Source organism: Rattus rattus, chromosome 17 (genome assembly GCF_011064425.1).
Source record: "Rattus rattus isolate New Zealand chromosome 17, Rrattus_CSIRO_v1, whole genome shotgun sequence".
Classification (NCBI taxonomy): domain Eukaryota; kingdom Metazoa; phylum Chordata; class Mammalia; order Rodentia; family Muridae; genus Rattus; species Rattus rattus.
Genome location: NC_046170.1, coordinates 26,156,070 through 26,169,148, shown reverse-complemented (window position 1 = coordinate 26,169,148; position 13,079 = coordinate 26,156,070). Strand labels below are relative to the sequence as shown.

The following is a 13,079-nucleotide window of genomic DNA, read 5'->3' as shown; positions in this document are numbered from 1 at the left end:
AAGTTGGAGGACTTTGGTATAATGTGTGAAAGGGATCAACGTTCACAGTTACTCCAAATTCATTTGCACTGTTGTTAAATGAGCCAAAAAAAAAAAAAAAAAAAAAAAAAGTTCTGGATGGGCACTTCGAGGCACTGAGGACACTTTTCTCATGGTTTGCTAACCGAAGAGCAACTGAGCTAAAATGGGTTTTGAAACGGCAGTGTATTTTCTTTGCACACGAAGAGAGGCAAAACATGCTGTTTCTGTAAATGGAGTCAGAGAGTTTATGGCTGTGGGTAATTAGGTTTATACTTCTCCACAGTAAAATTAACTTGGCACAGAGAGAGGGGGGGGAGGGAAGGAGGAAGGAAGGCAGGGAGACAGAGAGTCAGAGAGACCTCAAAAGAGACAGAAAGAGAAGGGAGATGGGGAAGCACCAAAGAGGGCTTTGAGCAAACTCTTCGTGCAGTGCCACGAGAAGCCAATGAAATGACACATGGGCCAAAAGTATAATTACAGCTGGGAACGGTGTGTGTGTGTGTGTGTGTGTGTGTGTGTGTGTGTGATCTGTCCCATCATTTCCAGTTTCTGCCAATGTTTTGTTTTGTAAGCTTCTACTAAGTGGCCTTACACTTGTGACAAATTTCCATATTGTTGCCTATGATGTCTTTTAGGTTCTCCACAATGTCACATGTTTGGGAATCTATATTAAATTTTACTTTAAAGGCCTCTGAACTCCAAATTGCCCTTTCTGTAGCCATGGTATGAGGCCAATGAACCAGAAAAGCAGCTTTTCCATTCAGCCTAGCTATTACAGGTTAGAGTCTACTATTGCAGCCATCTCTACAGTTAGGTGGTTGGGCCAGTTGTTCTAATTCCCTGAGTGTTGACTTTCTGGGAAACAAACTGATTTCTTTTTTTCTTTTTTCTTTTTTTTTTTTCGGGGCTGGGGATCGAACCCAGGACCTTGCGCTTCCTAGGCAAGCGCTCTACCACTGAGCCAAATCCCCAACCCCAACAAACTGATTTCTACAGTTTCAAGCGTCACACAAGAGTTCCAGTCAAGTGAAACTGTTGTCAGTGTTTAAAATGGGCTTTGGCCATACTATAAGGTGTCTTCCTTTCTTTTAAGGTTGTGAACAATAGGATTTATGTATCAAGCTGTCAAAACTTAGTGATTCTGCACACATATATTCAAAAGTGAGGTCACATCATTTCCAAGCGAATACATATGTAGTATGTAGTTCTACAAGAGGCCTGTAATCAGGTATGAAAGAATGGCTTTTATTTAAAAAAAAAAATCTGTCTAGTGGCACCGTTTTCTCCATACACAGTGTATGAACACATAATTACATTCTCAGACTTTCTCAGAAACTGGGTTGGAACCAGATTTTAGACAGTGTTTCCTACCCATCCTGTCGTTTTTTGCTCTCCTACAGTTTATTTCGTGAATGAATTCTGTGGTGTTTAGTAAGGGCTGAGCTCCTGCTGAAGTTTTTCCCACATTCCTTACAAGCATAGGGCTTTTCTCCAGTATGAATTCTCTGATGATCATGCAGATTGGTTTTCTTTCTAAAGGCACGGCCACATTCACTACATTCATAGGGTTTCTCTCCAGTATGAGTTCTTTCATGCTGAATAAGGGATGAACTTTGACTGAAGGCTTTCCCGCAGTCAATACATTCGTATGGTTTCTCTCCAGTGTGGGTTCTCTCATGTTGCGTCAGTGACGAGAGTCGACTGAAGGCTTCTCCACACTCATTACATTCATAGGGTTTTTCTCCAGTATGAATTCTATGATGCTCTATAAAACTCGTACTCCTTTTAAAAGCTTTCCCGCATACGTTGCATTGATAGGGTTTCTCTCGGGGATGAGACAGGGACTGCTGACGAAGGGCCTGTTCAGAGTCATAGGAATTCTCTCCAGCATGGATCCTCTGATGCTCAGTGAAGTCTGTGATGTGACTGAAGTCTTTCCCACAGTCAATACAATGGTATGACTTTACGTCAGTGAGCGCACTTTCACCTTGAGTGAGAGGAATGTTAGGCTCAAAAGTTATGCTGAAGTTGTTACTTTGGTAAGGTTTGCTTCTCTTATGAATCCTCATATGCTTATAAAGGGATGGGCTCTGACCAAACGCCCTTCCACATATGCTACATTCAAAAGGCTTCTCTCCTGTATGAGTCCTCTCATGTTGAACAAGGGAAGAACATCTACTAAAGGCTTTCCCACATTCCTTACATTGGAAGGGTTTCTCTCCGCTATGTGTGACCTCATGTTGAGTAAGGGATGTACTGTGCCTGAATGACCTCCCACAGAGGTTACACCGATAGGGTTTTTCTCCAGTGTGGATTCTCTGGTGCTGAACAAGAGATGAACTGCGCTGGAAGGCTTTTCCACAGAGACTACACTGATAAGGTTTCTCCCCTGTATGTGCATTTTCATGCTGACCAAGGGATGAGCTGTGCCTGAAGGCCTTTCCACACACATTACACTCGAAGGGTTTCTCCCCAGTGTGAATTCTCTGATGCTCAGTAAGCTGTGTTCTCCACAGGAAAGTTTTCCCACAGTCAGTGCACTCGTGATGTTTCCTTCCAGAAGGAACTCCTTGATCCGTACCATTGGAATAAGCATCGTCTTTATGAATTTTCTCATGTTTATTGAGTGATGATCTATGAATAAATGACTTCCTACATTTATCACACTTGTAAGGCTTCTTTTTAGCAGGGATACCACTCTGAGTAATTAATTCTGAATTGTGTTCCAAATTATTTCCAAATGTCTTACATTCGCTGGGCCTTATGCTTGAAGAAATGTCCAATTGTGGAACCAAGTCTGTGCTCAAACCTGAGTCCTCACCAAACTTATTTTGCTCAGCTATTTTCTCCAGAGCGGTTATTTTCTTCTGGGAAGATGCCTCTGGCCCAAGACGTCTTCTCCAACTCTCCTGGTGCCTCTGGGTATTGACACCCCAGATATCTCCGAATGTCGCGTGCGACCAAACATTTGCACTGTGGGATACTTCAGATATGCCCTGCTGGGAACTCCACGATTTGATGTCAGGCCTGGTCTTCCAGTCTGAAAGAAATGTAAAGTGCACAGGTTCCCACATCCTTGCAGTTCAAAAAACATTCTACAGCAGGGGATATAAATGAGATATAAATCATGCACGGCTGTCTTTTTAAATCAGTTCCTTAGCCTGTGCAGACACCTTAAATTGCAGGAAAGAAAGAGTGAGGCGCCAGAGTGTCTGTCATGTCAGACAGTGAGGAGCGCCCACGTAAGCGGGTGAGTCTGATAGGAAATGAATGCACAGAGGAGCCTAAATGTGCAAGGCACAGATGTGAACAGAACAGAACCATGTTCTACCTCGCAGGGTTCCATGCGTCCTGGCTATTTTATGGGACATAACAGAAATCTGCCTTCCTAATACATCCATTTTATCATTTCTTTAAAAAGGATTTTGTAATTCCTTTACAAAAGGAATTGGTTACTATTAGATAGCAGGCTTCTAAATACTGCAGAGAAATCTTCAGCTAAGGGTCTTCTGAAAAGATTCTTTGACATGTCTGGAGGCCACACACTGTACTAAAACTGAGAAAAAGTAATGTTTCAGAAAGCAAGTTATTTTCAGTCTGTGTTTCAGTCTGTGTGAGCTCTGATTCTATAGCCACCAACTTTCTTCTGTGTATGTATGTGTTTTTTTTGTTTGGTTGGTTTTTTTTTTCTTTTTCTTTTTCTTTTTTCTTTTTTTTCGGAGCTGGGGACTGAACCCAGGGCCTTGCGCTTGCTAGGCAAGTGCTCTACCACTGAGCTAAATCCCCAACCCCATGTATGTGTTTTTTAAATATGTGTGATATACGTTTGTAATTTTAAAATAACATTTATTGCCAAATAAGCCTTTAATCCCAATACCTGGGAGCAGAGTTTGAGGTCAGCCTGGTCCACACAGAAGTTCCAATAAAACTGTGTTGTGGTTTGCCTTGGGGTTTTCTCTGAATTTGTTAAATAAAGGCAAGAGCGTGAGATTTGGGCAGAGGTAGGAGTTGGGAGTGAGAGGGGGATTAGATTCAGAGGTTAGGTTGACAGTTGACAGTTGGAGACAGTTGAGCGAGTGGAACCTGAGCAGGAGGGGGTGAGGATTGACAGTTGAGGGAGGAGGGGGGAAGAAGGAAGCCAGGAGGAAGGGGGGGTTGGAGAGACGATGGGGAACTGAGAGGAGTTAGAGGTACCAGGGGGGAGAAGAAGCTGGAGACTTGGTAAATAAAAGGTGCAAGGGATGAGTAATTTGGGAACTGGGATTAGGACAGTGTAATGTGGATCTGCCAAATCTAGACGCTGGATTGCTTTAATGCTAAATGAGTGTGTTTTTTTTTTAAGAAAGAGTCTCAATTTAAGTAAGTGTGGCTGGGCTGAGTTTATGCCAAGATATCCAGCAGATATCTGGGGCACTGAGGTGTGGAACCCTAGCAGGGTAAAAACACCAGTTGTATGCTCTTTTGTGTAAGAGTCTCAGTATAAGAAAGTGTGTGGCTGGGTTGTGTTTCTGCCAAGATATCCAGAAGATATCTGGGGAAGCGAGGTGTGGAACCCTAGCAGGGAAAAACACCCTGAGGGAAAACATTCCACCCCCGGTTTTCGTTTATACATTTTTACTTTTACTTTATTTTTATTTATTTACGACAACAAAACTGTATTTATATTCTCTCTCTCTCTCTCTCTCTCTCTCTCTCTCTCTCTCTCTCTGTGTGTGCGTGTGTGCGCGTGCATGTGCGTGCACGTGTACATCCAAGCATCAGGGCATGTGTGTAGAGGTCAGACAAGAAGTCGAAGGAGTAAATTCTCTCCTACCATGTGGTCATCTGATTTGGCAACAAGTGTCTTACCCACTGAGCCATCTCGCTGGCCCTCGCTGGACCTGGGCGCTCACTGATTCAGCCACACCAGCCAGCCAAGGAGTTCCAGGAATCCATCTGCTTGTTCCTTCCCACCTCCTACCAGTGCTGGGGTTACAGATCTCTGGTGTTTCATGGGTGTTGGGGATCCAGACCCAGAGTCTCATGTTTGAAAGCAGGCACTTTACTAAAATACCTTTTTAAAGTTTCATTTTATTTTATGTGTTCTATTTTATGAGTGTTTGCCTGCAGGCATGTATGTGCACCATGTGTGTCTGGTGCCCACTGAGGTCACAAGAGGACATCAGATACTCTATAGCTGGAATTAGAGCTGTGAGCCGGAATTAGAGCTGTGAGCCACCATGTGGGTGCTGGGAACTGAACCTGGGTCCTCTGCAAGAGCAAATCTCTAACTGCGAGCCCCTCCGCCCTGCACCGCCATTACCTCTCTTGATCAAGGATTTATTTCAGTCAATATATGTATCCCTAGGTCTGAAGAGTAGACTCTGTTTTAAAAGCGTGTTTGGGTTGGGGATTTAGCTCAGTGGTAGAGCGCTTGCCTAGGAAGCACAAGGCCCCTGGGTTCGATCCCCAGCTCCGAAAAAAAAAAAAAAAAAAAAAAAAAAAAAAAAAAAAAAAAGCGCGTGTTTCTTTTGTAGAAGACCAGATTTGATTCCCAGCACCCACATGGAAACTCATAACCATCTGTAACTTCAGTCTCAGAGAATCCAATGCCCTCTTCTGAGCTCTGTGGGCATAGGCATTGCATATGGTACAGGCAAGACATTTGCGATGTGTGTGTGTGTGTGTGTGTGTGTGTGTGTGTGTGTGTGTGTGTGTGTGTGTGTGTAAAATAAATAGATCTAAAAATAAATGGTTACCAAAAAAAAAAAAAAAAAAATAAAGGGAGACACCAGGCATGCTTGGTTATGCCTATAACCCCAGTACCTGGGAAACTGAGAATAGATCAATCTGGATACATGTAGGGAGATGCTCTCTAAAAAAACAAAAACAAAATAAAAATACTGAGGAGTATGGGTGGGAAGGGTGAATGCACTTGTCAGACCACAGCGTTGAACATGTAAGTGTACATTTTAGTGTATACAACATTTACTCTAAAAAAAGAAATATTATAGGGCGGGCAATAGAACAAGTTAGTAGAAGGCTTGTCTAGCATCCCAAGGTCCTGACTTTGATCCCTGCTACCAAACTGAGTGTGATGGTGCATCCTGCATTCCTAAAACTCAGGTGGTGGAGGCAGAAGGTTCAGAAGCTCAAATCACGGAAGAAACAAGTTCAGCTGGGAAGGTGGTCCAGGGGTTAAGATCACTCATTATTGGGGTTGGGGATTTGGCTCAGTGGTAGAGCGCTTGCCTAGCAACCACAAGGCCCTGGGTTCGGTCCCCAGCTCCGAAAAAAAAAAAAAAAAAAAAAAAAAAAAAAAAAAAAAAAAAAAGATCACTCATTATTCAAGAGAGAGTACAAGAGATGGATCCCGTCACTCACTCACACAATAAGCAGGGGGAGCCCCACACAATATCTGTAATTTGAGCTCCAAGGGATGCAATGCCTTCTTCTTCTACCCTACACACACACACATACACACACAAATAAAATAGATCTTATAAACTCAAACAACAACAAAAATCAAACATGTTCCCCCAAAACCCAAAACAAACAACAAGGGCACAAACGGCAAAACTAAAAAGATAAACTGAGGGTTGGGGATTTAGCCCAGTGGTAGAGCGCTTGCCTAGCAAGTGCAAGGCCCTGGGTTCAGTCCCCAGCTCCAAAAAAAAAGAAAAAAAAAAAGATAAACTGAGGTGCTAGAGAGGTGGTTTAGCAGTTAAGAACGCTGGCTGTGCTTCAGGACCTAGGTTTGGTTCTCAGCACCAACTTGGAGGCTCCCAACTGTTAATTCCAGTGCCAGGGGATCTGGAGCCTTCTTCTGGTCTCTGCGAACTGTACACATGTACATGCAAACAAAACACCCATGTCCATGAGAGCAAGTGAGCAGGGCTGGAGAGGTGGCTCAGTGGTTAAGAGCATGCACTGCTCTTGCAGAGGACCCAAGCTCAGTCCCCAGCACCCACACTGGGTACCTAACAAGCTGTTAACACTAACTCCAGAAGACCTAATGCCCTCTTCTGGCTTCGTCGGCTCTGGCATACATGAACATATACCTCCTACTCTTGCCTACGTATAATTAAAAATCTCTTAAAAGACCCAGAATAAACATGCCCTGAGATTTAAGGAATAATTAATAGGTTAATTAATTAAAAAGTTGAACCCTGGATTCAGGATATAGTTTGTTGATACAGCATTTAAAAAAAAATAAACTTGGGAAAAACCCTGGATTTTATTTTCAGAATTTCAAAGGAAAACAAACCAAACCTAAACACGGAGGTCTAATTCATGATATTTGTGCCTATGTTTTCAACTTCCTTGAGAATGCATTAAAAAGGTGGTTCTGACGTGGACAGATGCAGAGGTAAGCAGCTAAGCAAGTATCACACTCAAAATCTGTGATCATCTACGTGGCAGCTTTATGACAATTACTGTACAATTTCCCCAGGTTTTCCATATGTTTGACATCCTTATAATCAAATGTTGGGAGAGGAAGCAACATTTAAAGAAGTCCAATACTCAAACTCCTAAGTTTGTGACAAGAATCAATCCTAAACTCATAATGTGAGTCATACACAGTGGCACTCACTTGGAATCTCAGCACTTGAGAGCTGGGACTCTGGGGCTTCCGGGGATGGGAATGGTAGTTTGAGGCTAGTCTGGGCCATACAGCAGGACACTTGAGAGAGAGAGAGAGAGAGAGAGAGAGAGAGAGAGAGAGAGAGAGAGAGAGAGAGAGAGAGAGAGAGAGAGAGATGGGGTGGGGGGGGGAAACAAAACTCCCAAGGGCAGAGAATGCTACATTTTCTTTTTCGACTTCTTCTCAGTGGGACTTTAATAAAGGGTTAGTTTTGTCTCTTTTTCCATTAGTAAAGGCCTAAAACAGACCTCTTGTCAAACAGTGTGTACTGTACAGATTTACTGGGGAGTGTATATTTACCAAATACAATGTACTAGGTTAGTCAGAAGCCTCATCACAAACTGAGCTCTCTCTGTGAGTTGAAATGAAAACATAGTCTCTGAAGGCCTTGCTTTTTCAGAATTCTGACATGCTTCTTTTTAAATAGTGACATCAGTGTAGAGTCCTTGGGACTGTGTACTTGGAACAGTGTCCTGAGGCTTAGACCAAGGTTTGCCTTGTACCAGCCACTCTCTGTGTTCTGTCTTTACTTTCTTTTGAACCAGGTCTCACTGTGTAGCCGTGGTTGGCCTAGAACCCACAGAGAGCTACCTGCCTCTGCCTTCTGGGTACTGGCATTAAGGGATATGGTGGGGTCAACTTCTCTCTGACGATAGTATGAAGCTGGGTGCGGCAGTACATGTCTGTAACTCCGGCACTCGGCTACGTTTCCCGCTAAGACTCAGCTACAGCAGGAACACCTGACTGGAGAAGAGAGACAGGCAGTGTCACCCAGGAATGGCCCCAACTTCCTTTTCAGGTCGGACGGCTCCTATGCCTTCTGTTAGAAGTGCCTCTCCATAGCTGTGGCCCTGTCTGTCTACTCTGATAGACATGAGCAGAATTCTGAACTCATTTACCTGGACAGAAAGGTCTTTGGATTTCTCTCTCTGATATCCATGGCTCTTCTCCTTGCTCCAGTTTGAAGATCACCTCTGGCTTGGAGACTTGATACCCTGCTCATGGGTAAACACACAAGATTTGGGTGTTTGAGCAAGTAGACAAAGGGCCCTCCTATAAGTCAGTACTAGTCCTTGATCCTCAGGAACTCTGAAGAAAAGAAAAGGTGCAACTTAAGGAGACACACTAGCAAAGCCCCCTTTCCTAGTTCTATAACATAAGGATCTTCCATGCTCAAAGCCCAGGAAAGCTGGCTCCCCAAAACACAGGCCCCAACCAAGCCTCGGGCTTCCTTCTGTCTAGGCTGCGTGCACCAAACCTTAGACGGAAACTCAGGAGTATGTGAGTCACTGAGGGGGTGGCCCCTCCTTACCGAGCGAAACCAGGTGGCTATAGTTCTCCAGCATGACGTCCCTATATAAGCTCCTCTGGGCTGGGCCCACGTGGTGCCATTCTTCCTGGGTGAAGTTCACAGCCACATCTTTGAATGTCACTGACTCCTGTGGGATCACAGTCCTGCTCAAGTAGGGATCAACACCACAATACTCCTCCTCTCGAAGTGCTGGGAACAACAGACTTGGGGATCTTGTGTTTGCTGCTCCAAGGGGAAGTCTATCCCAAAACCCTGCATATACTATTTCATCTCTTTCCCTTTCCCACCTCTTCTCCCGGCGTCTCATGTAGCCTGGGCTGGCCTTTGATTCAATAGGTGGTTGAAGGAGACTGAATTGCTAGTGCTTTGCCTTTACTTTCATGGGCTAGGACTGCAGGTCTACACTGTCCTGCCCAATTCACCTCTTTCACCTGCTGTCTTCCTTCCAAACCAAGCCTGTTATACAGCTGCTCATTCCCCGTTCATTCCCGATGCTTTCTTCCCTTGCTTTGTTACAAACTCAAACATGAGTGAAAGTGACAGGCGTCGCCATCCTACCCCATCCTCACCCTCTGTTGCAGCCTTAGCTGTCCTAGGACCCACTCTCTAACCAGGCTGGCCTCAAACTCACAGAACTCCAGCAGCCTCTGCCTGCCAAGTGATGACACTAAAGGCCTGTGCCACCACTGCCAAGCCTTCCTATCCCCCTTTACTCCCCTGATCCAATCATTCTCAACAGTTGGTATACATCCCTAGGAGCTCCCCGTTCACGGTTTACACGCATCCTACACGCATGCCTTATGAACCGTTACACATATTGCTCTATAAATTGCTTTTATGGATTTACTAATTTTTTTTTTTTTTTTAGATTTACTTATTATATATAAGTACATTGTCACTGTCTTCAGACACACCAGAAGAGGGCATCTGACCTCATTACAAATGGTTGTGAGCCACCATGTGGTTGCTGGGATTTGAACTCAGGACCTCTAGAAGAGCAATCAGTGCTCTTAACCGCTGAGCCATCCCTCCAGCCCCTACTAATTTTTAAAATATCTATTTATTTATTATTTATTTATGTGTGTATCTGAGAGTACGTGTATGTGCTATATTCATGCAGGGAGGGACCCATGTCAGTCAGGAGAGCACATCAGGTCCCCTACAGGCGGTTGTGAGCAATTCTGTGATTTTGGAAATTGAACCTGGGTCTTCTGCAAGGGCAGTAAGAGCTCCTAACTGATGAACTGTGTCTCCAGCCCCTATTCATTTGCTGAGTTTTGAGACAGGTTCTCCTGTATCCCAGGCTGATCTCAAACTCACTATGTAGTTGAGATTGAACCTCCGATCTGTCTGCTTCTGCTTCCCAACAGCAGGGTTACAGGCACGCACCACAGCGTCTGGTTTCTGTGGCACTGGGTGGGAAGCATTCTATCGGCTGAGGCCACCTCCAGCTCTACAATTTGATTTTCACATTAGACAGAAACACAAGGCATACGGAAGGAAGAAAACTTTAAGAGAAGGTGATTCAGTAGCCTGGAGAGAGTAGTAGGAGATAGAGAGCTAAAATAATCTAGATCTTCCTCCTCTTCCTCCCCCTTCTCCTCCTCTTCCTCTTCTTCCTCCTCCTCCTCCTTTCCTCCTCCCCACCTATGTGGGCCTTTGCAAACAACACAGCCAGGCAGCAGATTGCTAATCCACAAAAGGCAAAAGAAGGCAGTTTGGTTTCCGTCACATGGACTCCTTGCCTTACTAACTTGACTCTCTTTTGCATCTTCTTGCTTTGGACATCCATAATGCCCTGTCTTCCTTCAGCTCTACAGAAAACACTCCTAGCCACCATACCAGAAAGTGCTCAATGTTCTTTCCCAAGTGTGACTTCTCTAGTTCTCCCTAGTTTATAAAGCAATGGAAACCCAGGGTTTCATGCATTCTAGGCAGTGACTCTATGGACTGAGCTTCATTTTTGGACCCTATAAACTGATCTTAAAAGACATTGCTAGTATTTTTATCCAGATCAAACTTGATTATATGATACATGTAGCAACAACAATTTGTAGCTTACTGTTAATCTTAAAAGTATTTTGTTATACTATGCATCTCAGTGTGGGTATTGTGCAAACCTTTTTCCCTCACAAAGACAGACAGCCCTATAAAGGCATATTATGTTATATTCCCAAAGCCCTCCCCCTTGTAACAATTTGCCAATCTTGTCAGATTATAGAATCAAGCTTCAATTAACTGAGTTCAGTCACCACCTATGTGAGGGATAAAAGACAGAAGTCACCTTGGTAAATTGTGCTTTTTAGGTCTGTTTGGGTTCAGGGTCACCATTTTTACAAGAGTCACTGCCCTGCCAGGCTTCCTTCAACCCGGTGTGATCCTTTGTTCCTCGATTCTTTGAGATTTTTTTTCTCTGTTTCTAACAATTATGGTCACGTGAAAGTAGGTGTCCAAGTAAGCCAGAGCCATCAGGTTCCCCCTGCACCTGGATTACAAGGTGGCTGTGAGTTTCCTGCTATGAGGATTAGGAACTGAACTAATTCTGCAAGAGCAGCATGTAAAAGTTTACAGTCTGCACTCTTAACTGGAGACCCATCTCTCCAGCCCATCCTTATTATTTTCCAGGAGGTGCTGGGAATTGAACCTAGGACCTCACACGTGCTAGGCAAGTGATCTACCACTGAGCTATATTCCTAGTTCTTACCCTTAATTCTAAAGAGAACTAGGATTATGTTTTCATCAATGTAAAATGGACAACCTCATTGTTTTTATGTCCAGAAAAATGCCCCTTTTGCTACAAGAATAAAATGGGTTGACAAATCTGTCTCTTATTAATTAAGTTGAAGCCGGGACCTGGGGATGTGCACTATTACATCTGTCAAAGAAAAGAGAAAACGAATGGGGCGGGGGTTGGGGGAGAAAAGCTTGGAGCTAGTTTGTCCAGATTTGGTGTGATGGTTGTCTCAGACTCAGAGCCCAACCTTCAACGGCTTCTTCCTCTAATATGTCTCTTCTGCCCCCTACTGTCTCTTTAAGGCCTTTGGATGAGAAGCAGGGGCTTCTTACCTCACTTTTCTATCTTGTCACCCTATTCTCCATTCCTCACTGAAGAGTTCCAAGAACTGTACACTGCAATACAGGCTCAGTGTGGACAATCCCAACTCGGTTAATTTCTTTCACAAGATCGCACTTCCCTAGTCTCCATCCTTTCAGGAATCCCGCTCCGCCCAGGTCTGGGCACTTTGAGAGGGGATTTCTCTAGAGGAGGAGACTCAAAGCGATCCAGACTAAGAATCTCTATACCAATAATTGTTCGGTTCAGACTCCCAGGGCCTCGCAGGGTGGGATGCTCCGGGCAGTGGGGGAAGGCTCGGCTCACCTGGGGCGTGGCCGTCGGAGGTCTCGGGGCCATTCCTGCCTCAGTGAGTGCTGGCTATGGTCCAGGGCTGAGGAGAGAGGACAGGATCCACTCACCCGGCTACCCCGAGGCCCCACCCCTCCAGCTCTGTAGCCACTTCGGCCGAAACGTGGGGAGGAGCCCCGCCTTCTCCTGCGGCTCTCCCCAAGGCCAAATGAAAGGCCCCACAGCTTCGGGACAGTCCCTCCGGCCACGCCCAGTCAGCCCGCAGGATGGTCGGCGAGGCGGGGAGGACAGCCTCCTACCCACGGCACTCGAAATCTGGCTCCGGGGCTTCGGAATCCGCGACCTCAGGTCCGTCCCTCTAGCGCCCGCTGCAGTTTCTCGTTCTCGGCGGTGCAGCTCTGCAACAACAGGGCCGGACAATGGCCACAGCGGCGGGCGCAGAGCCACAAGTGCGACTGCGCACACTGATCCTCGCGCCTGCCCATCTGCGGGCCCAGAAACTACAATTCCCAGCTATCCTCGCGTGCCCGCCCTGCAGAGGTGCCCCGCCTCCTAGTGAGGGCTGTGGTAAGAACACAAGAAGGCTGACTGGTTGGTTAGGTTCAAAGTTTTTGTTTGGTATGTGTATGCTTTCTGGAGCTGCTAGAAATTCTCTCCGCTCCTCCCCCCACTCCCTCTCTCTGTGTAACCCTAGATGTCCACGAACTCACTCTGTAAACCATGAGGTCCACCTACCTCTACCTCCCAAGTGCTGGGGT

At 45.3% G+C, this 13,079-nt stretch overlaps 2 protein-coding genes across 2 annotated transcripts; both read right to left on the bottom strand.

Moving 5' to 3' along the window:
- Positions 1-1,245: 1,245 nt before the first annotated feature.
- Zfp90 (ZFP90 zinc finger protein) lies at positions 1,246-3,671 on the bottom strand. Its single transcript, XM_032887885.1, has one exon. The coding sequence runs from the start codon at positions 3,093-3,095 to the stop codon at positions 1,416-1,418; it is 1,680 nt and encodes a 559-aa protein (XP_032743776.1). The 5' UTR covers positions 3,096-3,671; the 3' UTR covers positions 1,246-1,415.
- Positions 3,672-7,752: 4,081 nt separating this feature from the next.
- LOC116886411 (zinc finger protein 37A-like) lies at positions 7,753-12,756 on the bottom strand. The gene is given in 5 exon segments (XM_032887886.1): positions 7,753-8,610; positions 8,612-8,640; positions 8,958-9,084; positions 12,337-12,403; positions 12,621-12,756. Coding segments are annotated over 4 exon segments (387 nt in total). The 5' UTR covers positions 12,370-12,403; positions 12,621-12,756; the 3' UTR covers positions 7,753-8,412.
- Between the last annotated feature and the right edge of the window lie 323 nt (positions 12,757-13,079).

Coding starts and splice junctions, on each gene's coding strand:
- Zfp90 (XM_032887885.1), bottom strand. CDS start 3,095: ATGTGGGAACCTGTGCACTTTACATTTCTTTCAGACTGGAAGACCAGG.